The sequence below is a fragment of the Orcinus orca genome, chromosome 11, assembly GCF_937001465.1.
Source record: "Orcinus orca chromosome 11, mOrcOrc1.1, whole genome shotgun sequence".
Classification (NCBI taxonomy): Eukaryota; Metazoa; Chordata; class Mammalia; order Artiodactyla; family Delphinidae; genus Orcinus; species Orcinus orca.
In genome coordinates this window covers 7,525,998-7,553,966 of record NC_064569.1, presented here as the reverse complement: position 1 = coordinate 7,553,966, position 27,969 = coordinate 7,525,998, and the positions used below count along the sequence as shown (strand labels likewise).

General features: G+C 39.5%; 1 protein-coding gene across 1 annotated transcript; it reads right to left on the bottom strand.

Moving 5' to 3' along the window:
- Positions 1 to 1,176: 1,176 nt before the first annotated feature.
- Positions 1,177 to 8,714, bottom strand: GDF3 (growth differentiation factor 3). Its single transcript, XM_004279098.3, has 2 exons — positions 7,118 to 8,714; positions 1,177 to 2,066 (listed from the first exon to the last, which is right to left on the bottom strand). The coding sequence occupies exons 1-2, from the start codon at positions 7,383 to 7,385 to the stop codon at positions 1,240 to 1,242; spliced, it is 1,095 nt and encodes a 364-aa protein (XP_004279146.2). The 5' UTR covers positions 7,386 to 8,714; the 3' UTR covers positions 1,177 to 1,239.
- Positions 8,715 to 27,969: the final 19,255 nt, after the last annotated feature.

Sequence of the window (27,969 nt, the reverse complement as noted above, 5' to 3'; positions counted from 1 at the left end):
AATATATTTTATTTTATATCTTCTATTAATTATAGAAGAGTCAACTTATACTTTTAACCCTGTAATTTCACGTCTGAAATTTTTCTATGGAGATGGGGACAAAATGTGGAGAATGATTTGTGAACAGAGTCATAACACTATTCCACCATGAAAATTGCAAATAACACAATGTCCAATGATAAACATTCTTTTACGTAAAATATGTATCTAAATAATTGTATATAATACAGTCATTAAATTAACTATGTAGATGTTGGTAATTTGAAAAAAATTTCTGTAAGTAAATACAAGAAGATACAAAATTATATGTATGCTCTGATCTTAGCTATAGGATATATAATATTCATAAAAGACCAGAAGGAAATATAGATATCAATATAGATTTCAAGTACTCTTTTGATATATTTTTCTGCATTATTTTATATATATATTTTTTTAATTTTATTTATTTATTTATTTGGGTGCACAGGATCTTTAGTTGCGGCATGCTGGATCTAGTTCCCTGACCAGGGATCGAACCCAGGCCCCCTGCATTGGGAGTGCGGAGTCTTACCACCAGAGAAGTCCCTATATATATATACATACATATATATATATATGTATATATATATATTTTAAGTAACACTGTTAGCATAGCATATGAGGTCTGGCAGAGAAAGTTGATTTTATTTTATTTTTTTAAATTTTATTCTATTCTATTTATTTTTCTGGGGTTGTGCCGCGCTGCTTGTGGGATCTTAGTTTCCCAACTATGGATTGAACCCGGGCCTCGGTGGTGAAAGTGCTGAGTCCTAACCACTGGACCACCAGGGAATTCACCAAGTAGATGACTTTAGAAAAACTGGATACTTAGCTGCTCTAAATCTCACCTTCTTTATCTATGAAACATAAATAATAATGTTTACCTCAAAGACCAGTGGAATATATTTATAAGGAGCACATAGAATAATGCCTGCCTATAATAGAAGATCAATAAATGACTGTTTCCTTCTATCTAGAATCTAATATACTCCCATGAGTGTAATGCAGAAAATTAACTAAGATCATTAAGGCTGTGTGTGTGTATGTGTGTGTGTGTGTGTAAGTGTAACTCGGGACATCATTAATCAGGATGGATTTTCCAAGAAGACAAACTGTAAACATAAATATACTGACAATTCAGATCCAAAGGTCATAAGCCAGATAGTTTTATTCGAACATTTACCCCAAGAACACCCCTTCTGTTCTATTGCTGAGAGTCTAGCCACACCCGCACTCATCAACTACCATGTTTTCGTAATGCCGTAGAATGACATTGTCATCGTTGTCCTGATAGAGCATGGAGATGGGGGACAGCTTGGTGGGAATGCAGACAGCCTGGGGAACTGCTGGGTCAATGGCGTGCATCAGCGCTTGCATGAAAGCATAATTGGAGCTGTTGAGGGAGGTGGTCAGTGAGAAAGGACAATCTCCGTGGCAGTAATTTGCCATGAAACCCTTGGGGGCAATGATCCACTTGTGCCAGCCCAGGTCCCGGAAGTTGATGAACAGCTGGTGACGATGGCAGAGGTTCTTGCAAGAAGCCTTAGAGGCAGGGATGGCTGCTCTCCTTTTGCGGGTAGGAGGGTGGCACTGCTCAGGGTTGAGGGTGACCACCAACAGGGAAGCGTGAAGAGAACGTCTCAGTCTGGCGCAGGTGTCCTCAAGCTGAAAATTCACCCCACAGGCTCTGCCTCCTTTGACCAGTATCTCTAGGAACAAACCTAAGTTCTTCCGGGGGTAATTATTCCTCTTAGCCACATCCAACAGATTGAAGTGAAGGACACCTTGAGGCCATGGTACTGACTGCAGTGTAAACATTTTACCTGTCTTTGGGGTGGCCCGGCCCCGCCCGTGTGGCCCCTGAACCAGGGACAGAGCCAATCCCAGTTCTGGCCCCAGGTTATAGTAAGTGTTGGGCCCCAAGTCCAGGCCCAGCTGGGCCATTGTTAACTGTTCCCCATCTTTAATCGCAGACAGGTTAAAGGAGAGGAGCTTCTGTAGGCGGGAGGAGGCTTGGGAAAGGCTCTCGGAGTAAAGAAAGAAACCTAGATGGGGACAGAGAGATGTGAGTCACCTCCACCTGTGTGATGTAAATGTCAAATGTTATATGTATAGCCACATATACAAAACAAGGGCAGGAAATTCTCAGCTATACTTAAACTCTGCCATTGGGGAGGATTTGTTTCTCTCACTCCTCATTTATGGCCAGAGGTTCTTATCTTCATATTGCAGGTCCCCAAGGGATCCTGAATAGAATTTAGAAGGTCTATAATCTTGGATGGGAAAAAGAATCACATCTTTATCTTCACTAAACTCTAAGTGACATTTAGCATTTCTTTAAATTATGAATATAGGCGACAAATCCCAATAATATTGTAAGCATCTATGACACTGTTACCAATAAAAATCATAGGTATGTTCATATATTAAGTTGTTGCAAATAGCTTAAAATAACATTTATGCTCGAACTACTTTGAATTGATGGTATAGTCCCTTCTTTAGATCTTGTTATTTGTTGCATGAATAAAATATCATATGCATTACTATACACACATTCATTTTTTAAATATTTCTATAAATGTATTTCAGTATTTAATTGGTTTCTTTAAAAATTCTAAATATTTTATCTTAGGCGTATAAACCTTTTTCTGAGAAGGGGTTCATTGGCTTCAACTGCCAGCCAAAGGGACCTATGGCACAAAAATGTTTAAGAACGCCCCACGCTGTCAGGTGTTGTAACCACTTAGATTTACTTCAAAACAAACGCCTGTCATCCAGCCAAGGCTGGCCCTCTGGAGCTCCCTTTTGTTGTATCCTTAGGTAATTCTTATCTAAAGCCCACAGTTTTCAATGTCAATAATTTCTAGTCTTTTACTTTTTTTTTTTTTTTTTTTTTTTTTTTGCGGTACGCGGGCCTCTCACTGTTGTGGCCCCTCCCGTTGCAGAGCACAGGCTCCGGATGCGCAGGCCCAGCAGCCATGGCTCACGGGCCCAGCCTCTCTGCGGCATGTGGGATCTTCCCGGACGGGGGCACGAACCCGTGTCCCCTGCATCGGCAGGCGGACTCTCAACCACTGTGCCACCAGGGAAGCCCTCTAGTCTTATACTTTTGAATACTTCTCCCACTTCACTGGAAATTGAGATGCAATGTGATTCTTCAGTTTCTCCACATGGACCCCCTTCTCTGTATCTTTTGAAATTGTGCTGAACTCTGCCTGTTTGCAAAGCTAACTTCTCTGCTTAGATTTTCATACATCACCTACTCCTCTAGGAAAAGGCCCAATAGAGGATACATTTACCCTTTTTTTGTTTGTTTGTTTTGCATCTTCAATTTCTCTCCACAAATAACTTCTTTGACCTGATGCCACCATCTTGTTTGGTGGGGTGGCTCTACCCTAAGAGATCTTCTAAGCTCATTCAGCTTGTGGAGAAATTACAGTGGAAACCCAGGTATTCTAACCATTCCACCACAATGCCTCTTCAAGCTCATTTAAAAAACAACAAAATTAAAAAGCATTTAAAATTACCCAGGTTCCTGTTCAAGTCTACTATATCATCTCTCCGTTTCTTTTCATTGACCATCTTCTTAAAAAGATTAGTCTATGTTTGCTGTCTCTACTGCTTACCATATATTCTTGTTGTTGTCCAACTCTCTTACCCTTACTGGTCCACTGAAATAAACATCTTTAAGTGTTGACTAACTAGCAAATGCAGGGATGTTTTCACAGGGCTTATCCTTCTCAACCTCTGTGAACAGTTGATCTCTCCTGTTCACAGCTTTAATTCTAACGTATTAGTCTCACTTTTTACTCATATCACTAAATCACATTCCTTAGGCGTGAAAAAAACCCCAAAAGACAGAGAGGAAAAGATGAACAGATTTGAAAACATGAAAATTAAAAAGCTTCTATATTCAAAAGACATCATGTACAAAATTAAAAGCTGAAAGAACCACCAAGAATACTTGTAATATGTATATAAAGAGTTTTACAAATGATTAAGAGCCTCACAAATCATTAAGGAAAAGAATCCTCAACAGGAAAAGGGTCATGATGTGTAAATAATGTATACATTATTTAATGTATAAATTTAATGTTTAAATTTGAAAACTTAATGTATAAATTTTCAAATAATAATACAATTATTTGAAAAATAAAAATGAATGATTCATATTTTAAGATAATAAACATGATAAATATAGTCAATACTGCTGTATGTCGTGTATAAAGAGTAAGTAAATTCTAAGTTTCTAGCACAAGGAAAAAAATTTGTTTCTGTTTCTGTAACTTTGTATCTATCTGAGACAGTGGATGTTCGCTATACTTATTGGATTTGTTGTTGTTGTTGTTTTGGCTGCACAGCGCGGCTTCTGGGATTTTAGTTCCCCAATCAGGGATCGAACTTAAGCCATGGCAGTGAAAGCGCCAAGTCCTAACCACTGGGCCGCCAGGGACTTCCCTCACTATACTTATTGAGATAATTGTTTTGTGGTATACGTAAATCAAATCATTGTGCTGTACACCTTAGACTTATACAGTGCTGTATGTCAATTATATCTCAATAAAGCTGGAAGAAAATAAAAGACTATATTCTAAGTCTTAAATAAATAAGCAAATAAATAAATGATTCATTGTCCATTTGAAAGGGCATCGTTCCACCTTATTAAAGAAACATATTAAAACAACGAGGTCATGTTTTGCTACCAGATTAACAAAAATTAAAAGCTAAAAGAGTGTTGTTACCTAATGGCCACCCAGTGCAGCACGGATAAGTACACTGTCATATACTAACAGAATGAAATCCTAGACAGCAATGAAAATGAACTACAAATACACACAACATGGATAAATCTCACAAGTGTAATGTTGAATGAAAGAAGACAGACACGAAAATGGATACATTCCACAGTTCCACTTACATGAAGTTCAAAAACAGGCAAAACTAATACGTAATGTTCGATGTCAAGATAGCAGTTACCCTTGTAGAGAAGTAGTGATTAACAGAAGGGGGCATGAAGGATCCTCTGGGGTGCTGGTCACGTACTGTTTCTTTATCTGGGTGCTAGTTATTCTGCAAAACTTCACTGAGCTGTTCTGTACAATTTATGCACTTTTCTGAATGTACATTTTACTTCAATAAGTTTCTATTTTAAAGAGACTACCGTCAAAGTAAGTGAGAATTCTCATACACTCAACGTGGAGTATAAATTTTAAAGGATATTTGCTGTACATCAAAAGTATAAATGTAAAAAAAAAAAACCAGTATAAATGTGCCTACCCTTTGATACAACAATCCCCTTCTAAGAACTTATCCAGGGAAATAATAGAAAAAGTGCGCGCACGCACACACACGCAAATGGATATAAAGCTGCACTATTGTAATATGTTTATGTTCATCAACAGGACATCAGTTACATAAATTGTAGCATGTCTATACAATGGAATATCATATAACCATTAAAACAGGGATAAGTTGACTATATGTTCTGACTTGAACAAAATGTTCATAATACTGGAGAAATGTATAGTATGATCCCATTTATAAAAAAATTACAAGTTTATATTATATATATGCAAAGAAGAAAAGTCTGGAATAATATACATCAACTATTAATGGTGGTTTTCTCTAGGAGGAGCATTAGGGAAGAGTGATAATGAGATCGTGTCCTTTTCCTGTACCATTAGATAGAATTTTGATCATCACAAAAATTAAAAGTTTTTTTTCCATGGTGAAGGGAAGGAAGTAGCCTCAGCTATTTCCTACTCTCTCCTTGGAAAACCCTTCACACCAGCTCCCCTCACCTCTTAACCTTCCTCCAGGAATTGTCCCTGAAGCCCCACCCCCAAGGCATCTAATGTGACACTTAGCACAATGTATGGAAGTCATCTGTTTGTTGATGTGTCTTCTATAAACTCTTAAAAAGCTGACTTTATCATTCATCTCTGTACTCTCATGGTCTTACACAGTTGCCGGCACTTAGTAGGTATCCAATAAATGCTTCTTGGACTCAAATCTTATTTCCAGTTGCTGTAAAACTAACCAGCCAGGGCTCTCAATTCCTCCCACCTCAACCACCTGGGAGGCTATATAGAAATGCAGATTACAACACCCATCTCTTACTTTGAATAAGAATCGGGTGGGGGGGACTTCCTTGGTGGCACAGTGGTTGAAAATCCGCCTGCCAATGCAGGGGACACAGGTTCGAGCCCTGGTCCAGAAAGACCCCACATGACACCGAGCAACTAAGCCCGTGCACCAGAACTACTGAGCCTGTGCCCTAGAGCCCGCGAGCCGCAACTTCTGAAGCCCATGCGCCTAGAGCCCCTGCTCTGCAACAAGAGAAGCCACCGCAATGAGAAGCCTGTGCGCTACAATGAAGAGTAGCCCCCGCTCGCCACAACTAGAGAAAGCCCGCGCGCAGCAACTAAGACCCAATGCAGCCAAAAGTAAATAAATAATTTTTTTAAAGACATTGAAAAGAAAAGAATCGGGTCGGGGCGTGAGGGGCAGGAACTAGGCTGGAGAATCAACTTGTAACAGTTGATCTGCATAATTTTTGGTGGGTGGTCAGTTTGGCAAATTACTGAATTAACTGAAGGGTATGACGATGGCATATATTATTGCCTTGTATTTACAAATCAAGAATAGCCTTCTCTACCCATCAAAAGTAATGGGAAGGTACGGAGCAGGAAGCAAAAGTCCCGGGCAAACTGAGCCCAGAGGACCAGGATGAGTAAATTTGGGGCTCAGGAGTGGGAGACTGAGCCCTAATTCCACCCTCACACCTCCACCTAAATTGTAGCTCAAAGCTGTTGACTCAGAAAAAACCATTTTGAATCCTGGCTTTGTTCACACACTAGCTGTATGATCTCGAATAGGTTACAGGTTATCTACTGTCTGAGCCTCAATTTCCTTATTGTTAAAAACTTGATAAGAATACCTGCCTTCCTCTCGGGACAGTGGTTGGGATTAAATAAGATAAAATGTGTAAATTACCAGTACGTGGCCGCCCATGAACCCCTCGGTAATTGTTACTTCCCCTTTATGCCTTTCTTCACACCAGATTCATCTCTAGGAAAGACTCCAATGTCCTCACCTTGATCTGGGAGAAGTCGGAGTATGTTCCCACTGACACCCAGCTCCTTCACGTAGCACAAGTCTTGAGAGACGCCAGTGGTTGCTGCTGCCTCTTGATCCTGGAAAATTCTCTTCAGGATGGAAGGCACAGGTTGGAACTTCTTGGGTGAAGGCTCTTTGTCTAAGCCCAGAGACTGGAGAAAGACACGTTCTTGGAATTGGAATGTCTGGCCCAAGGCCAGGATTAACAGGAGGCCTAGAGCCAAGCCTGGCAGCGAAGGAAGCATGGCCCCTGAGCTGAGGTGAAGCTGGCTAGTGGGGCTGCAGAGCTCTAGCGCCTGACTGCCCAGCAATTCAGGTGCTGCTAATTTATCTGAGGTAAGATAATCAGGTGTGAATTGCTCTCTTCCCAGCTCCTCAAAGGCAATTGGATACAAAAGCACAGATTTTTTTTTTCTCTTCCCCAGTTCTGCTCTCCCAGAAAAAAATTCACAAAAGAAAGATTACCCACGCATGGACCTAACTCTACAACAATCTGAGATTTGTCAGCAGTAGACTGAGTGGAAAGGAGATACACATTTATTTTTTTAACAAACACTTATTAAGCATTTATTATGTGCAACGCGCTGAGATGGGTGCTAGGAACATACTATTAGTAATTGAAAGTCTTGTCATTCATAGTCTGATTAGACAAATACACAGGTAGATTTCTACTAAACTATATCCACAGCCAGGTGGAAAACCAAACCGGGGAGGGAAAACCCCTCCTGGGGAGGTTGATCTACACTCCCCATCTGTTTTCAGCTCTAGGACTGAATTTTGTTCCACTAACTTTGACCTTCCTGATTAAAAGTCAGAAATCAGACTGACTGGGTAATTTCTGTTCCCGTACTTATTAGCTCTGTGACATTGGACGTGTCACTTAACCTTCCTAAATTTTGTTTCCTCAACTGAAAAGAAAAACCTGCCTTCTAATTTGCCATAGAAATCTGATAAGATGATGTGTTAAAAGTGCTCGGCACAGAGCCTGCCAAAAGGTAAGCACACACAAAGTGTTCACAGTGGAGAAAACTTCAAAGCTTAGCAGACATTTTTCAGTAAGACATTCAGGGCTAAAGGAACTACACATGTAAAGGCAAGTAGGTTATTGAGCAGTCTAAACAAGGCAGCATACATCAATTTCTGTTTTGGTTCTATGTTTTGTTTTGGCCAAACCATTACGAGATTTTTCAAATGCTACAGAAGAATTAGCTTGTTGGTCACCCAAATAATTTTCAAGCTTTTTGAGAACAGACAGTTTATCATTTTACATTATTTTATACCACCTATTTTTTTATCTTGATAAATTTTATTACTGCAGTATTGGATGGAAAGTAGATGGAAAGAGTATATATAGATATATATTTGATTGCCTTTCATTTTTATAAACAGTAAGCAACTGTTTTATGAAAATTTATCATTTGAACCTTTTAAATTGAGAGTGGTGGGAAGGGGGACGGTTTCTAGTGTCATGAATGATTTGGGGTCACAAATCATTGCCCTGAAATTATAACCATTCATAAACTCAAACCCTTTACATCAGGCTCTCTGAATCTTGGTCAGTTTCTCTCCCACCTATTTTTTTTTTTTTTTTTTTTTGGCTGCATTGGGTCTTCGTCGCTGTGAGCGGGCTTTTCTCTAGTTGCGGTGAGCGAGGGCTACTCTTTTTTTTTTTTGGGGGGGGGTGCTACTCAGTTGCAGTGCGCAGGCTTATTGCGGTGGCTTCTCTTGCTGCGGACTGTGGGCTCTAGGCACATGGGCTTCAGTAGTTGTGGCACACAGGCTCAGTAGTTGTAGCACGCGGGCTCTGGAGCACAGGCTCAGTAGTTGTGGCTCACGGGCTTAGTTGCTCTGCAGCATATGGGATCTTCCTGGACCAGGGCTCAAACCCGTGTCCCCTGCATTGGCAGGCGGATTTTTAAGCACTGCGCCACCAGGGAAACCCAAAAGATTATTGTTAATTAAAGAAAAACAGGGACTTCCCTGGCAGTCCAGTGGTTAAGACTCCAGGCTTCCACTGCAGGGGGGTGTGGGTTCGATCTGTGGTTGGGGAACTAAGATCCCGCATGCCATGTGGCACGGCCAAAAAAAAAAAAAGAAAGAAAGAAAGAAAAAAAAACCCACAGACATCTCAAGTTAATGAAGTTAGCACTCTCCTCTGTATGGGAAGATGCAAGAGTCTGAGTTCATTTAAATCATTCCTTGAATACAAGCATGGCCATTTATTAAATAGAAGATGAATGGCCTGAGATATCATGAAGGGTCTCACTTTCTTTCCCTATAAAATCACAGCATTAAATTTGACCTTCTTTAAGGGTTCTACAAACAAAACACTATAATTCTAGGGGAGTGGGGAGGGTCAATATAGGGGTGGGAGAGTGGGAGGTATAAACTACTGGGTATAAGACTGGCTCAAGGATGTATTGTACAACACGGGGAATATAGCCAATATTTTGTAATAACTGTAAATGGAAAGTAACCTTTCAAAATTGTATAATATAAAAATATTTTTAATTAAAAAATAAAACACACACAAAACAAACAAAAAAAAAACATTGTAATTCTGGACTTTCAGCCCTAATTAGAAAATCAAAAGCAAGACAGTATGGCTAAATATTATAGAACCAGTTCTGAAGTCATGGACTTGGATTAAAATCTCAGCTCTATCACTTACTGGCAGGGAGGTCCTAGAAAAATTGTTTCTCTGGCCTTTGGTTTTCTAATCAATAAAATGAGAAATATATCAGTTCAACAGAATTACTGTGATCATAAGCATAAAAAATATTCAACTTCAATCGTAAAAAGAAGCAAATTAAGCAATTTGGATGGACCTAGAGATTATCATACTAAGTGAAGTAAACCACACAAAGACAAATATCATACGATATCACTTACATGTGGAATCTAAAATATGGTACAAATGAACTTATTTACAAAACGGAAACATGGGATTCCCTCTCAGTCCAGTGGTTAGGACTCTACCCGTCCAACGCAGGGGCACGGGTTCAATACTGGGCTGGGCAACACCAGCCATGCAGTGTGGCCAAAAACAAAAAAACAAACAAACAAACAAAAAAACCAAAACAGACTCAGACACAGAAAATAGAAAAGAAACTTATGGTTACCAAAGAGGGGAAGGGGAGTTTGGGATTAGCAGATACAAACTACTATATATAAAACAGATAAACAACAAAGTCCTACTGTATAGCACAGGGAACTATAGTCAATATCTTGTAATAACCTATAATGGAAAAGAATATTAAAAAGAATATACAAATGTATATATATATATATATATATATATATATATACAACTGAATCATTTGCTGTACACCAGAAACTAATGCAACTATACTTCAATCTAAAAAAAAAAAAAAAAGAGACTTTATAAACAAAAGAAGCAAACTAAAATTGGGATTGACGTATATACACTAATATGTATAAAATAGACAACTAATAAGAACCTGCTGTATAAAAAAATTAATTAAATAAAATTCAAAAAAATGAAGCAAATTAAAGCAATACATTGTCTGTCTATCCAATTAGAAAAGTGAAAAAACATGAGGAAGCAAGGAAACAAGTATTACACTCAGCTCTGATACATTAATATATATATTATATATATATAATATATATTAATGTATATATATACATTAATATAACATACCTAGAATAAAAGTTTGCAAATATATTAAAAGTTTTAAAACTATTGTGTCCTTCTCATATGAGGTACCTAGAGTAGTCAAATTCATAGTGACAAAAGCAGAATGGTGGTTACAGGGATTGAGGGAGGAGAGAATGGGGAATGGAGAGTTACGGTTTAATGATATAGAGTTTTTGTTTTGCAAGATGAAAACAGTTCTGGAAATGGCTGGTGGTTATGGTAGCACAATGTGGATGTACCTACTGCCACTGGACCATACACTTAAGAATGATTAAACAATAAATTTTATATTATGTTCATTTTACCAAAATTTTTAAAAATAAATTTTAAAAAATGCTCATGTACTTTGCTCAGAAATTCCACCTTTAGAATATTCTTCTTTTTTTTTTTGGCCGTGCCATGCAGCATCTTAGTTCCTCGATCAGGGATCAGACCTGGGCCCACAGCACTGAACACACCGCATCCTAACCGCTGGACCGCCAGGGAACTGCCCTAGAATATTATTCTTAACCACTAGAATATAAACTACAAAAGGGCAGGGACAGATGATGGGTACTTGATAAATATTTGTTGAGTGAATTAAGTAATGAGAGTGGACAAAAAATTACAAATGTATTCATTTTAGTGTTATTTACTATAGAGAAAACTTACAAACAACCTAACTGTACAACAGTAAACGCGTTGCGGAACATTCATAAGTTTTATTATTACTCAGCCATACATAATGTTGTAAAAGTATACATAATAGCGTGAAAACTAATCCATGAAAAACTCATCCTTAGGAATTCCCTGACGGTCCAGTGGTTAGGACTCCACACTCTTACTACTGAGGGCCCGAGTTCAATCCCTGGTTGGGGAACTAAGATCCCACAAGCCATGTGGCGTGGCCAAAAAAGAAATAAAAAAAGAAAAACTTATCCTTAGTAATGTAAGCAAAAAAAAAAAAAAAAAAAAAGAAATAAAGAAATATATAGAAAATAATCCAATTTTATAAAAGTGTGTACAGAAAAATATTTGGAAAGATGGATATCAATACATTAACAATTGCTATTTCTTAGTAATTTTTTTTGGTAAATTTCTGTATTTTTCAAATTTTTGTAACAAATGTTTTTTGAATTTTATTATCAGCAAAAAGTTACTTAAACAACATAGTCTTGACCACCAAAGCACAAAGTGAATTGGATGCTGCTGGCAGTCACTGAACAAATATCTACTGAGTGTCTAAAAAAACTGTTGTAAGTATTAGGGACATAGAAGTGGCAAAACAAAGTCCCATAGGTAAAGAACTGGGGAAACAGTTTAAGAACTAAGGAGAACTTCAAAGAAATAATGAAGTTTCTCCAACCGTGATGCTCTACCTCACTCACACCCTCCTACTGATATTTGTACATATATGAGCTCCTTTTCTTGTAATAAAAAGACCTGGGGTTTTTTGTTTTGTCTTGTTTTTTGTCTTTTAACCTTTTCTAACTCAGCTGAATTGTGGACACATCCTCCATCCTCTCTAAACATGATAGCAAGCCATAGCGTTAGTGTGGACATAGAAAAGTTGAGAAGACTCTTCAAGAATTAAGGAAACTTCATTGAGATTTCTCATACTAATTATAACCCACACCCTGGTGACCACGCACAACTCTCTTAGTAGTCTTTAGAGAAGAGAGGAATGGCGCAGCAATGAGGGATTTTACCCAAATAAATAGAGTATAAATTTGCTGAGGGCACCTGCAAAGCCAGCACACTAAAAATAAATTTTCAGAAAGAAAAGTTTTTGTTTTTTTTTTTTAATTTGCGGTACGCGCGCCTCTCACTGTTGTGGCCTCTCCCGTTGCGGAGCACAGGCTCCGGACGCGCAGGCTCAGCGGCCATGGCTCACGGGCCCAGCCGCTCCGCGGCATGTGGGATCTTCCCGGACCAGGGCTCGAACCTGCATCCCCCGGCAGACTCTTAACCACTGTGCCACCAGGGAAGCCGTGGAAAGAAAATTTTTAAAATTGAGGTAGACATCAAGAAAAAAATTAGAGATTTTTCACTTCCTTAGATGTATTTTACTATTAAGTATATTATTTATTTATTTATTTATTTAAATTATTTTTGGTGGGTGGGCAATTAGCAAGAACTATAGTCTGAGTAGGAGTAGTTAGGGGACATCAGGAGAAAAATTCAAAAGGTCCACAGGGTTAATATTTGTAGCGTGCTTTGTGTGTTTGTTTGTTTTGGCCACGCAGACTGTGGGGTCCTAGTTCCCAGACCAGGGACGGAAACTGTGACTCCTGCAGTGGAAGCTCAGAGTCCCAACCACTGGACTGCTAGGGGAGTCCCTGTAGCATATCTTACATCCTGTTAACACCTCATTCTTGGCATTTAACAGCTTGAGAATTTTCTCTCATTACCAAAAGAAAACAATAATGAATAAAATCCCTGAGAATCACCCTAATGAGTATGAAATAATATCATTTTGTATTAATATACCATTTTTCACTCATTTAGGAATGTTTCTTTTAATCTTTAGACACTAATTATGCCTTTAACTGCATTTCATGACATGACAAATTAAATTCTATCTGCATTTCATATTATGTTCTTACTAAGTTATGTCTAATTATCAATTCAATGTACATAAAAACTGTTAAGGGCCTTAATTCTTTGGGATAAACTGTTTTAGATAATTTATCAATTTATACTCCCAGAACTAGTGAACGAGAGTTTAGTTTTCTTTTTTTTCTTTTTTGCGGTACGTGGGCCTCTCACTATCACGGCCTCTCCCGTTGCGGAGCACAGGCTCCGGACGCACAGGCTCAGCGGCCATGGCTCACGGGCCCAGCCGCTCCGCGGTATGTGCGATCTTCCCGGACCGGGGCACGAACCCGTGTCCCCTGCATCGGCAGGCGGACTCCCAACCACTGCGCCACCAGGGAAGCCCAAGAGTTTAGTTTTAATAACTCTGGCTGGGCTTGGATATTCTCTTTCCTTCTTTAACTTTTTAAGATGAGATGTAACTGATATATCCTTTATAACTTCATTTGGACTTTTTTTCTTTATTCTTTTTTTTTTTTTTTTTTGGCTGCGCTGCATGGCATGTGGCATCTTAGTTCACTGACCAGGGATCGAACACTTGCCCCCTGCAGTGGAAGCGTGAAGCCCTTACCACTGGACCACCAGGGAATTCCCTGGACTTCTTTAATTACTAAGGTTGATATTTTTTTAAGCCATTTGTACCTTTTCTTAGAAATGTACGTTTCTGTTGTTCACATTATTTTGGACTATAGCAAATACATTTTTTCTTTAAAAAAGAAAAAGGAAGGACTTCCCTGGCAGTCCAGTGGTTAAGACTCTGCACTCCCAATGCAGGGGGCATTGGTTCGATCCCTGGTCAGGGAACTGACATCTTGCATGCCACCTGGCGTGGTCAAATAATTAATAAATAAATAAAAGAAAAAGAAACATTTTCAGTAATGGTCAGAATCAGGTAATCAGAAACCCCTAGTGCAGGGTTTTGCACCTCCTGTGTGATGATCACAAATTGAGGTCTAGATGTTCTGCTGCGATCTCTAGGCAGTGTCACCTCAAACGTACACTACTCAATATTAAAGCCTCCTGATCCAAAATCTACTCCAAGTGTGGGCTGTAAACCTACGCCTATCTGCAAATTGTTACTTGAGGACACCAGTGCAGAAAACAAGAGTAAATATTAAGGAATGTTTAGAGCAATTTGACAAAGCAATGTTATGCCAGATGAATCCATTATTTTTCAGTGGGGCTTGATTTTGTATGTTTTTAAATTTTAATTTCTAGTAATCTTTCAATTTTATCTTGTAAGTATTTTGGTCCATGATTGGAGATTAAAACAACGAGCTAAACCCTCCCCATAGACAGGTTGAGAAGCACAATTCTAAATTGTTTTCTTTTGACTCAGGGTATTAGTTTCTTATTGCTGCTATAAAAAATTACCACAAGGGCTTCCCTGGTGGCGCAGTGGTTGAGAGTCCCCCTACCAATGCAGGGGACACGGGTGCGTGCCCCGGTCCGGGAAGATCCCACATGCCGCGGAGCGGCTGGGCCCGTGAGCCATGGCCGCTGAGCCTGTGCGTCCGGAGCCTGTGCTCCGCAACGGGAGAGGCCACAACAGTGAGAGGCCCGCGTACCGCAAAAAAAGAAAAAAAAAAAAAAATACCACAAATTTAGCGTCTTAAAGCAACACAAATTATTATCTTACAATTCTGGAGGTTAGAAGTCTGAAACAGGTTTTAACGGGTTAAAATCAAGGTATACCTTAGAGCTGTGTTCTTTCTGGAGGTTCTAGGGAAGAATCTGTTTCCTTGCCTTTTCTAGCGTCTAGTGTCTGTCTACATTCCTTGGCTAGTGACCTCTTTTTCCATTTTCAAAGCCAGCAGAGTAACATCCTCACATAGCTCTGACTCTGATCTCCTTTATCACTTGTAATTACTTTTGTGATTACATCACCTCAATAGAGGATAATCTTCCCATCTCAAGATCCTTAACTTAATTGAATTGATAAGGTCCCTTTGGCATATAAGGTAACTTATTTACAGGTTTGGGGGTTTAGGATATGGACATCTATGGGGGGGGTAGCTATTCAGCCTACTAGTTTTAGCCTCCAAAGCCACATTCTTAAATCCACCTTCAGAGAGTAATAGGGGTTCTTGGTTGCACCAGACAGACTTGCTTTCCACAAATACACACGTCAGACCATATGGTCCAAGTGGTAAGTAATTAAGTGCTTTGGTTCTGGATGTAAACAAACAAATAAAATCTCTGTTGATTTTCATGAATTTTACTGTCTTAGGTGCTACCCCTCAAATCATCTAAAATCACTTTATCTATTTGCCCGTCTGGGAAAAGTTGACAAGTAATACCACAGAAAGATATCATGTTACTACAACGTAACCCAAAGTCAAACAGTTGTGAAACTCTATCAGAATGTACCAAATTTTATCACCAGTTTCAAGGGGTTTTGTGTGTCTATGTGTGTCAATTATTAAAGACAACTTTTTGTGTTTTATCAGCTACCACCATTTGTTATCAGCAGCAAGACCTCTCTGCAGCACAGTCGGTATCCACACCACTCAAGTTCTTTCCGACAGAGCTACAGTCAGCTCTGTCCTTAGCATTGTTCTCTCCATTCATTGCGATTCCTTTAGTTTGAAGTTTTTTCTTTTTCCAGGACCAGCAGCCCTAAATAAGGTAGTAATTATCAGCTGACGTTTAGATTTTGGGGGTTTTTTTTTTAAGCAATTTTCACAATTATGAACAATGCTGGAGTAAACCACCTTTTACACATCATTTCATATGTTTGACTTTAGTGTAAATGCCTAGAAGTACGATTTTCATGGGAATACTTGAAGTTGTTGTATAAATCCTGTATAAGGCTAATATTTTGACATATAATCTAAAAGGTTCTTCGAGGGAATTCCTTGGCAGTCCACTGGTTAGGACTCTGTGCTTTCACTGCTGAGAGCTAAGGTTCAATCCCTGGTCGGGGAACTAAGATACCGCAAGCCACGTGGCTTGGTCAAAAAAATAATCGATAATTAATTAATTAATTAATTAAAAAATTAAAAGATGTTCTTCTAAAAGGTTGTACAACTTACATCCTGTGGTGGGGGGTATTAACTAGATGCAATGGTAGCCTCCGAATACACTACCAGTCATGCCATCCAAGAGGCTGTAGAAATGAAAGGCTCACAAGCCAAATGAAGATGCTCAAACGGCATTTCTCAAATCAATGTGAAACACAGTGAGAGTCAAGGGAAAAGAGATGGAGTGGGTTAACATACTTAAAATGAGGTGTAAAGTAGAGTGGAAGGACCATGCTACCTGACGCCTGGGCTATTCAAGGTTCGTGTCTCGTCTCTCACTGCCCCTCTCGGCCACATCAGCATTTTCCACTGGTGTATATTCATGAGGACCAGAGTTGAGTTTTGAACAAGGGGGCACAGCAGATGCCTGGAACGTCATATACCTGCTCTGTCGAGAGATACAGGAGCAAGTACATCTGCCCACACCTATGATTGCCACTTAGTCTGCTAGGGCAGAGCACAAGTGGGAACAGGATGGAAACATAATGAGTGTCATCAATGGGTTACCAATTGGGGGATGACATAGCTGTCAGCCTAGAGTTGCCATGACTTCTATTCATACTTGGTCTTTCCATCCCCTTCAACTATAAGTACCACTTTTGGTTTTTATTTTTCTTTTTTTTTCTTTTTGGCCACACCGCGAGGCATGGGATCTTAGTTCCCTGACCAGGGATCAAATCCATGCCCCCTGCAGTGGAAGCGTGGAGTCCTAACCACTGGACCGCCAGGGAATTCCCTATAAGGACCACTTTTGTTTCTTCCATCATATATTCCATTTTTCCATCATCTTTAATATGTCTTATAGGTTACTAAGTTACTCATATTTAGTGTATCTAATGAATTCTGTGTCTCAGGAGCCTCTTACCTATTCATTAGGTATATTAACACTTCCAATGAGTGTGGTCCACATCTCATCAGTTTCTATAAGTCATATACATATACTTAAGTTATATACTATATACTATTTATAAGTTGTTATCTGGTGATGCGTTTCATGACACATTATCCCAAAATATGTCACCTTGGCCATATTGAATGTTGTAGGCTAAAGAAATTTGAGAAAAGAGCAGGGAATTTCCTGGCGGTCCAGTGGTTAGGACGCCACACTCTCACTGCCGAGGGCCTGGGTTGAATCCCTGGCTGGGGAACTAAGATTCCACTAGCCGTATGCCACGGCCAAAAAAAAAAGAGCAAAGGGCAGAAGCAGGAAGGTCACTCTGACCTTTCCCCACCCTTCTTCCCTGAAATAGGTCATAAGACCCTCATGTTAGAAATGCCCTCTCTAGACCCAGAGGAGAGGGGCATCCTTATCTCTGATGACAAAGGAACACCCAGAAGAATCCTAACAGGCCTTGTTAAATTCCCCCAGTTTCCTACGTTGACCTCATACTCCTTAAATTATCTTATTTCTACAGGACTGCCCTCAAACTTAGCATAAAAATACTCAGGTCTAACTGTTTCTTTGGGTCTTCATTTCCTTTTGAAGACTCCCGTGTCACATGAAACTTTTTTTTTTTTTTTTGGTCTCCTTGTGAGGCATGCAGGGATCCCCCATCCAGGGATCCAACCCGTGTTCCCTGCAGCAGAAGTGCAGAGCTCTAACTACTGGACCGCCAGGGAGTCCCCTCACATGAAACATTGATTTATAAATTTGTATGCTTTTCTCCTGTTAATCTGTCTTTGTCAGTTTAATTTTAAGACACAGCCAGAGACCATAAGAGTTTCAAGGAAAACTTTTCCTCCCCTATACTGTGCTTAAGACTCTTATCAGTTCTGTTTGTCTTTATTTTGTAATATGACAAGTCAATATTCTCAAATAATACAGCACTCATTGCAGAGCTCTCTAACACTACACTAAGTACCATTTTTCCCCACCACACAAAATGATGTTTCACCAGTATCATTTTTGTTTTTCCTAATCCATTAGGGAGAAATGCATAATTGTTTTTACTTAATATACTGTACTTTTAACATAATTCACAATTTTTCATATGCTTCATGGCTATTTAAACTTCTTTTAGAAATATTTTTGCCCATTTTTCACTTGGATTATTCATCTGTTAAAATTTAAATTGAGGGGCTTTCCTGGTGGCGCAGTGGTTGAGAGTCCGCCTGCTGATGCAGGGGACACGGGTTCGTGACCCGGTCCGGGAAGATCCCGCATGCCGCGGAGCGGCTGTGCCCGTGAGCCATGGCCGCTGAGCCTGTGCTCCGCAGCGGGAGGGGCCACAACAGTGAGAGGGCTGCGTATCGCAAAAAAAAAAAAATTAAATTGAGGGGACTTCCCTGGTGGCGCAGTGGTTCCGAATCTGCCTGCCAATGCAGGGCACACGGGTTCGAGCCCTAGTCCGGTAGGATCCCACATGCCGCGGAGCAACTAAGCCCGTGCACCACAACTACTGAGCCTGCGCTCTGAAGCCCGCGAGCCACAACTACTGAGCCCACGTGCCACAACTACTGAAGCCCACGTGCCTAGAGGCCATGCTCCAAATGCAGCCAAAAATAAATAAATTTATTTTAAAAAATAAAAATAAAAGTTTATATTGTCCAAAATAGAATTTCTCATCTACATACCTTATCCTGCATCACCACCTGCAGGCTTGTCTACCTCAGCTAATGCCAACCCTGTTCTTCCAGTTCTTCAGGCTGAAGCCTTGGAATTATCCTTGACTCCTGTCTTTCCCTTCTACCTCATATTCAAGTCATCAGGAAATTCTGTTGGTTCTATCTATAAAATATGTTCAGAATCTGCCCTTCACTGCTACCACCCTAATCTGAGACACTATTATTTCTCACCTGAATTATGCCATAACCTTTAAAATGATCTCTGCTTCCAGCCTTGGCCCATCCTTATCCCCACCCATCTGTTCTCAACACATCAGTCCAATTCCTTTTTTTTTTTTTTTTAAGCTGTGTAGCATGCAGGAACTTCCCCCATCAGGGATCAAGCCCGCACACCCCCTGCAGTGAAAGTGCGGAGTCTTTCCACCGGACCACCAGGGAAGTCCCAACAATGCTTTAAGAAGATCAGTTAACTCATTCACTCATTTGCTCAAAACCCTTCCCTGGCTCTCTGTCTCACTCAGAGGAAAAGTCATTGTCAAGGAGATCATATCAGTTACATCAGCTACTAATTTTGCCACTTGTTCACTCTGCTCCAACCAGACTGGTTTTGCTGCTACTCCAATCCTGCACGTGCTTACTGTTCCCTCTGCTGGGGAAATTCTCGCTAGATATCCTCACCTCCTTCAAGTTTTTACACCTTCCTCACCCTCTCCTTAGAGCTTCTCCCTAACATTCTATCATTCTATTTTAATTTCTAACTTGTTCCTGTCTCCCACAACTTGCAGTCTCCTTTACCCTGTTCTATTTTGTCCATAGCATATATCTTCCAACATGCTAATAATTTCATTCATCTGTTGAACAAATATTTGTGCAGGCATTGTCTTAAGCATTTGAAATATATAAGTGAACATATAAAAACCCCTGACCTTGGGACTTCCCTGGTGGCACAGTGGTTGGGAGTCTGCCTGCCGATGCAGGGGACACGGGTTCGAGCCCTGATCCGGGAGGATCACACATGCTGTGGAGCAACTAAGCCCATGCGCCACAAATACTGAGCCTGTGCTCTAGAGCTCACAAGCCACAAAGACTGAACCCCCACCTGCCACAACTATTGAAGCCCACATGCCTAGAGCCTGTGCTCTGCAACAAAGACAAGCCATCGTTATGAGAGGCCCGCGCACCACAAGGAGGAGCGGCCCCCGCTCGCCGCAACTAGAGAAACCCGCGCGCAGCAACGAAGACCCAATGCAGCCAAAATAAATAAATACATAAATAAATAAATGTATACATAAATACATAAATAAATAATAATGCTTAAAAAAAAACCCATCCTGACCTCAAACTTACATTCTATTGGTGTAAGACAGTCAGTACGCAATAAATATAATAAATAAGTAAATATTATTTGTTGAATAAAGAAACGGATATATCTTTGGGCACTTATCTGAGTACTTCTATAGAAAAATTGTTAGGAACGGAACTGTTGGGTCAAAGATTATGCACATTTTAAGGTTTTTTACAATATGGCCAAATTTTTAATCAATAGTCAACAGGAAAAGATTGGTCTAGTACACTTATGTATATAAACACATATGCATATGTTCATATGTAAATATTTGTCATATGACTACCAACTGTCTTTTCTGATCTGACCTGTAACTTAATTTGAGAACATCTTTATTTTTTTTAAATATATTTATTTATTTATTTAGGCTGCGTTGGGTCTTTGTTGTTGCGCGTGGGCTTTCTCTAGTTGCGGCGAGTGGGGGCTACTCTTCATTGCGGTGTGCGGGCTTCTCACTGCGGTGGTTTCTCTTGTTTGTGGAGAACAGTGGGCTCTAGGCGCGCGGGATTCAGTAACCCATGTGGCTCATGGGCTCTAGAGCACAGGCTCAATGGTTGTGGTGCACGGGCTTAGTTGCTCCGTGGCATGTGGGATCTTCCCGGACCGGGGCATGAACCCGTGTCCCCTGCATCGGCAGGCGGACTCTCAACCACTGCGCCACCAGGGAAGCCCCCCATGTCTTTCTTTTATACTTTATAAAATGATAGTGAGCATAAGTGGTGGTATTTTTTCATTAATGTTTTTACTGGGAAAAAATATTTGGAATTTTTTGGGGGGAGGGAAATGGGAGATGAAGTTTTTTTTTATTCAAAGAGTCTGACAGCCACTGACTTAGAATACTTGGTGTTATCAATGTTTCTCTTTCATAATTAAAATGGATTTGAAGAATTAAGACTTCTTAATCTTATCAAGGAAATTGACCTTTAATCTATAAATTATATACTCAGATTTCCATACTCAGAATAGCTTACCTCAAAGTATTAGGCATTCGTAAAAACTAATCTAGGGGGACTTCCCTGGCAGTCCAGTGGTTAAGACTCCACGCTTCCACTGCAAGGGGGCACGGTTTCAATCTCTGGTCAGGGAACTAAGATCCCACATGCTGCCTGGCACGGCCAATAAATAAATTAATTAAATTAAATAAGAAAAAAAAAACTAATCTAGGAATAAATATAAGCACATAGCAATAGTCAATTATATATTTAGAAAGGGTAAATCTAATTATAAAAATTTTTAAAACAGAGTTGAATAACTTTGTAAATTAAAATTAGGTGAAAGAAAATATTACTTATAAAAACATACTTAATATTTTGTAAATTATGATTAAGAAACATGTTCTTGTTTGGCAGTTTAAAATTTAAGTAAATGTTCATGAACAACTTCTTTTCTGGATAATAGATTTATGAATCTTTTTGTTTTCTCCAAAGGCAACAAAAATAAAATATTAATGCTTAAATGTCTAAATCGTCTTATCTTATCTAAAAGACTGCCCTTAATATCTGGGCTTCAGGAAAGAAAACAAGCACTAGTTCTCCATCCCTCCAAGGCTATAAATTTGCAGTTGAAAAGGATTGGCAGTGTCATTTTTATCACCTTGGATAACAGTGTTTCTTAAGCCTTGCATTCTTAGATAACAAATTCTTAAAAGTGTTCTTGCCTAGAGGGTCAGAAGACAATAGAAAAGATGTTGCTCATGACCTTTACTTTTAGGATTAACTTCTTTGACCTCTTTTGGGATTTAGGAACACCAAGTTTATCTTTGCTGTTTCAAAATTAGAGGGAGAATTTACAAGTTTTAGGGGAGAGGAAAAAGAACAAAAATCAAAAAAACTTGAAAACTAATGTACTCATTATTTTTGAATACTCTGACTTTTTATATATGAGTATGAAATATACATGCCCATGTGACTTAAGAATGAATGAATGATTAAGCAGATATTATGACGCACCAGCTTTGCTCCAGGCAATGCACTTGGTTGGTGCTTTTCAAGCTTTGTCTTGACTCATTAATGAAGCGTGAAGTAAATTGTGTGTCTCCAGGAGCATTTAAAAAAACAAAAAAAAACCCCAACTGTGTTGAAAATACCAGAATGCATTGTGCAATTGCTAATAATTCTTTCCTGAAACTTTTTAGCTATTAATATTTATCTGGACATGTTACTAGGTGTATTTCCTAATGTGGGTCCCAGGCAAGACAAAGTAAATGCTACCACACTAATGACACCCTTGAACAACAGAGGTTCCCCTTTCTTTCACGGAGTTTACATTCTGGTCAGGTGACTGATAAGAAAACCAACAATGACAATGTGATAGGGTAAGCCCAAATCCTGAGGCAGCAATGTGAAAGACATTTCACCTAGAACTAAGGGATCAGGGCTGCTCCCTGGAAAAATGACATTTCAGTGAAGACCACAGGAGTGACTAAAAGGTGGACTTTGAAGACAGACTCCCTGGCTCCTACCAGGGCTCCACCTCGGTTGCCCATGTGGCTCTGTGCAAGTTACTTTTAAGCTCTGTGCCTTAATTTCCCTACCTGTAAAAGAAAAAAATGAAGGTACCTACCCCATAGGGTTGTTCGGATTAACTGGCATAATGAAGGTAAAATGCTCGGTCTGACACATCCTTAATATTTGCTGTTACCATCATAGGAGTTGGGGGAGGGTTGGGCCTAGAGGGAGAGGGGGGCACATGCTCCCTCTCGTGGGGCCTGTAGGCACACAGGAATTGGGATGAGGTTGAGAATAGAGCAAAGCATAAGCAAAACCCTGAGAGAATGATAAGGTGGAAAAGTAAAATATAGGCTAGAACATGAAAGTCCTTGTAAATTGTATGGAAATTTAGATTTTAATCTGTGGACAACTGGGGGGCTTTCAAGAGTTTTAAGTGGACTGACCTTATGTGGCCAGGATCTGTGTAATAGCACACAGTAGCTTTTGTACATATTTTTTCAAGGGTGTCCTCTCTGGACTGCTGAATTTTTTCTTTTTCTTTTTTTTTTTTTTTGGCCATACCACATGGCAGGCATGCGGGATCTTAGTTCCCCAACCAGGGATCAAACCTGCGCCCCCTGCATCGAAAGGCAGAGTCTTAACCACTGGACTGCTGGGGAAGTCCCAGTTGTCTATATTATATATAGTAGTGTGTGTATGTTCAGCTCAAGCTCCTGAGTTATTCCTCCTAAACTAAATAAACTCTTACAATTTTTAATATTTAGTTTACTTTTTTTCACAATAAATGTGAAAGGGCCAAACTCATTTATTATGAGACAGAGACTATTAAAATCTGACAAAAGCAAATACTTCAGTTTTAAAAAATTTTTGTACAATTTTTAAAAGTTATTTCCATTTACAGTTATTACAAAATATTGGCTATATTCCTCATGTTGTATAATACACCCTTGAGCCTATCTTATACCCAATAGTTTGTACCTCCCACTAGTTTATCTTTTAACAGAACAAAATACAAGGAAAAACTGACTTTCCTTTGGGTAAAAGAGAAACCTGAAAAATGTGGTGTTGTGGAAGCCAATGTCTTAAGAAAGCCTTTTCGAACAGGGTCAAATATTCCTGAGACAGACACACACACACTTATGAGGACTACAAGGCTAAGAGGCTAAGAAGGAAAAGCACTCGAAATCTATTTGACTCCACACAACAGTAACAATTCTAATACAAACATACTAGCACTATTAGAAAAATATATAAAATTCCTAACAAAGGTAAAAGCAGCTTGATGAAAGAGAACTTAGAGAGGGCTGAAGCTGCTGACTTTATATAGAGGAAAAAATGCAAAAGTCAAACTACAAAGAGCTGGAACCTGGAGGGAATAGGCATTACATACTTTGCTATTGGATGCTTTTACTCAGTGGTGCAAAACATTATGTTAATAGCCCGGAGATGGAAACAACCTAAGTGCCCATCATTAGATGAATGGATAAAGAAGATGTGGCACATATATACAATGGAATATTACTCAGCCATAAAAAGAAACGAAATTGAGCTATTTGTAATGAGGTGGATAGACCTAGAGTCTGTCATACAGAGTGAAGTAAGTCAGAAAGAGAAAGACAAATACTGTATGCTAACACATACCTATGGAATTTAAGAAAAAAAAATGTCATGAAGAACCTAGGGGTAAGACAGGAATAAAGACACAGACCTACTAGAGAATGGACTTGAGGATATGGGGAGGGGGAAGGGTAAGCTGTGACAAAGCGAGAGAGTGGCATGGACATATATACACTACCAAACGTAAGGTAGATTAGCTAGTGGGAAGCAGCCGCATAGCACAGGGAGATGAGCTTGGTGCTTTGTGACCACCTAGAGGGGTGGGATAGGGAGGGTGGGAGGGAGGGAGACGCAAGAGGGGGAAGAGATAGGGGAACATATGTATATGTATAACTGATTCACTTTGTCATAAAGCAGAAACTAACACACCATTGTAAAGCAATTATACTCCAATAAAGATGTAAAAAAACAAAAAAAAACATTATGTTAGGAAAAAACTGTATATGAAGCAACAATGATTTATATTTTAGTCTGACACCACTCCTTATCTGTTATTTACATATGAGCTTATCTTCCTTTATTTAATTTTTTTGTGGCTTTTATTCCAACCTTTTCTCTTTTTTTTGGCAGTACGGGGGCCTCTCACTGTTGTGGCCTCTCCCGTTGCGGAGCACAGGCTCTGGACGCGCAGGCTCAGCGGCCATGGCTCACGGGCCCAGTCGCTCCGCAGCATGCGGGATCTTCCTGGACCAGGGCACGAACCCGTGTCCCCTGCATCGGCAGGCGGACTCTCAACCACTGCGCCACCAGGGAAGCCCTATTCCAACCTTTTTAATAGACTTTATTTTTTATTTTATTTTATTTTATTTTGGCCACACCACGCGGCATGTGGGATGTTAGTTCTCCAACCAGGGATCGAACCTACGCCCCCTGCAGTGGAAGTGTGGAGTCTTAACCACTGGACTGCCAGCGAAGTCCTTAGACTTTATTTTTAGAACTGCTTTAGAGTTACAGAAAAATTGAGAGGATAACACAGAATTTGCATATGCCCCACATCAAATTTCCCCTACTATTAACTTAGTCTGATACATTTATTAATATTAATAGACCAATATCAGTATATTATGATTAAATAAAGTCACAGTTTATTTAGATTCCCTTAGTTTTTAACCTATGTCTTTTTTTTCTGTTGCAGGATCCCATGAAGGACATCATGTTATACAGAGTTGTCATGTTTCCTTTGGCTTCTCTTGGCCATGGCAACTTCTCAGACTTTTCTTCTTTTTAACGACCTTGACAATTTTGAGGAGTCCTGTGGAGGTATTTTGTTGGATACTGCATTATTGGAATTTGTCTTCGTTTTTCTCGTAATGAGACAAGGGTTACAGGTTATTGAAAGGAAGCCAACAGAAGTAAAGTGTCATTTTCATCATATCATATCAAAGGTACATACCACTGGGACTTCCCTGGTGGTCCAGTGGTTAAGAATCTGCCTTCCAGGACAGGGGATGCAGGTTCAATCGCTGGTCAGGGAACTAAGATCCCACATGCTGCTGAACAACTAAGCCCGTGCACCACAACTACTGAGCCTGTGCTCTAGAGCTCCCAAGCCACAACTACTGAAGCCCATGTGCCTAGAGCCTGTGCTCCACAGCAAGAGAAGCCACCACAATGAGAAGCCCGCGCACTGCAACAAAGAGTAGCCCCTGCTTGCCACAACTAGAGAAAGCCTGCGTGCAGCAACGAAGACCCAACTCAGCCAAAATAAATAAATAAATAAAATTTAAAAATATATAAAATTTAAAAAAGGGTACATACCATCAAGATTGATCACTGTTGATGCTCGCCTTGATCACCTGGCTGAGGTAGTGTTTGTTAAGTTTCTCACTAGAAAGTTACTCCCTTTTTCCTGCTTCCCATACTATGCACTTTGAAATGCTGTCACTGTGTGCAGCCCAAACATAAGGAGTATGGACTTAAGTTTCCTCCTCCTTGATGGAGAAGAATCTACATAAATTATTTGGAAATCTTCTGCATGGGAGGTTTGTCTCTTCTCCTCCGTTTATGGATTTACTCAATCATTGATTTATATCTTTATAGACTCATGGATATTTATTTTATACTTTGATATTTATTCTACTTTTTTTAACCACTTTTTTTAATTTTTAAAATTACTTATTTGTGTATGTATTTATTTATTTAGCCTTGCCACATGGCATGCAGGACCTTAGTTCCCCAGCCGGGGATTGAACCCGCACCCTCAGCAGTGAAAGCACAGAGTCCTAACCACTGAACCACCAAGGAATTCCCTTTGATATTTATTTTGCAATCCAATACTACTTATTTATTGTGCTCAGATTGTTGCACCTCTTTCAGTTGGGTCCTGTACTCCTTTTACATACCTCTAGTGATGTGTGTGTTATGGATTTTTTTTTTAACACTTCCTTACTTTCTGGCCCTACAAAGTGCTCTGAATTTATCCTGTACATTCCCTGCCCCAGTCCTAGAATCAGGCATTTCCCAGAGGAGCTCTGGTTCCTTTTACCGGAAAAGGGCACTATAAACAAAGATGCAGGTGCAAGGCATGATCATTTGTCCTGGGGGAGGGGAGTAATGTTTTTTAGGCCCTCTCATCTGTCAGAGCAAACAAAATATGTGTTTATACTAATCTATGTATATAACCTCGCAGGACATTTGGTCCTTTCCAAAACATCCATTGAGACATTTGGTTCACAATTTGTTAAATAATACAAATATTTAACTTTGTTAAAATTTTACTTACGTTATTTTTATTATAATTCATGATGCATTTTGGATTTCACATTTATTCTTGTTCCTCCTTGTCATTAAATTTGGTATGATTTCTCTTAAGTGGAAGAGCAATTGCTCTCAAGTATATACTGACCTGTTTATTGGCTTTATATTCATTATACCTGTTAACAATTTTAGTTACACAAATTTGATTTTGTCAGTATTATTGTGAAGTTGGTAGCAGTATTGGAGCGTGACCACCAATAACCTGGGTGATAACTGTTCATTGCTTTGCTGTTCATCTTTTAACGTGTCAATAAATCTCCAAATTGAAGTATGATGTATTACCATCAGCTCCCGAAATTTGCTATGCCAACCTTCCACCATGTTGTTTGTCCTGTGATCACTATTAAGTACTGATGTATAAACATTCCGCGTTTCTGGTGGAAATCTTGGAGCTTCTGGTCTTCTGCCTCTGCCCACCTTCCACAGACAAACACTCTCTCAACATAATCTATTAGGTCATTTAAATTTTCTTCCGCAGGTCACAATGTACTCAAAAGTTTAATTTATAGCTTCCAGAGGCACAGATTTAAGTCCCAACAACATGGTATATACTTATGGGTGTTACTTTCCATTGTCATTTATCAATACTTGAGTGTCAGACCCAAAGAAGATATTTCTTTTGGCCACAGTGATTGTGAAAGTGAAACAAGCATCTTTTTACTTGTTCATTTGTTAGAAGTAATTGAATCTCGAATTCACATTTGCAATCTCGAAATCCATCATGCACAATGAAGGGTTAATGTCAAGATTTCTTTTTCATGCAGATGCAAGTACTTTCTCACTTATATCTGTGTCTTCTTACCTTTTCTTTTTTTTTTTTTTCACTCTCCCTCTTTT

Coding starts and splice junctions, on each gene's coding strand:
- GDF3 (XM_004279098.3), bottom strand. CDS start 7,385: ATGCTTCCTTCGCTGCCAGGCTTGGCTCTAGGCCTCCTGTTAATCCTG. Junction 2,067..7,117: donor CCGACTTCTCCCAGATCAAG/GTGAGGACATTG, acceptor GTCCCCATCTAG/GTTTCTTTCTTTACTCCGAG.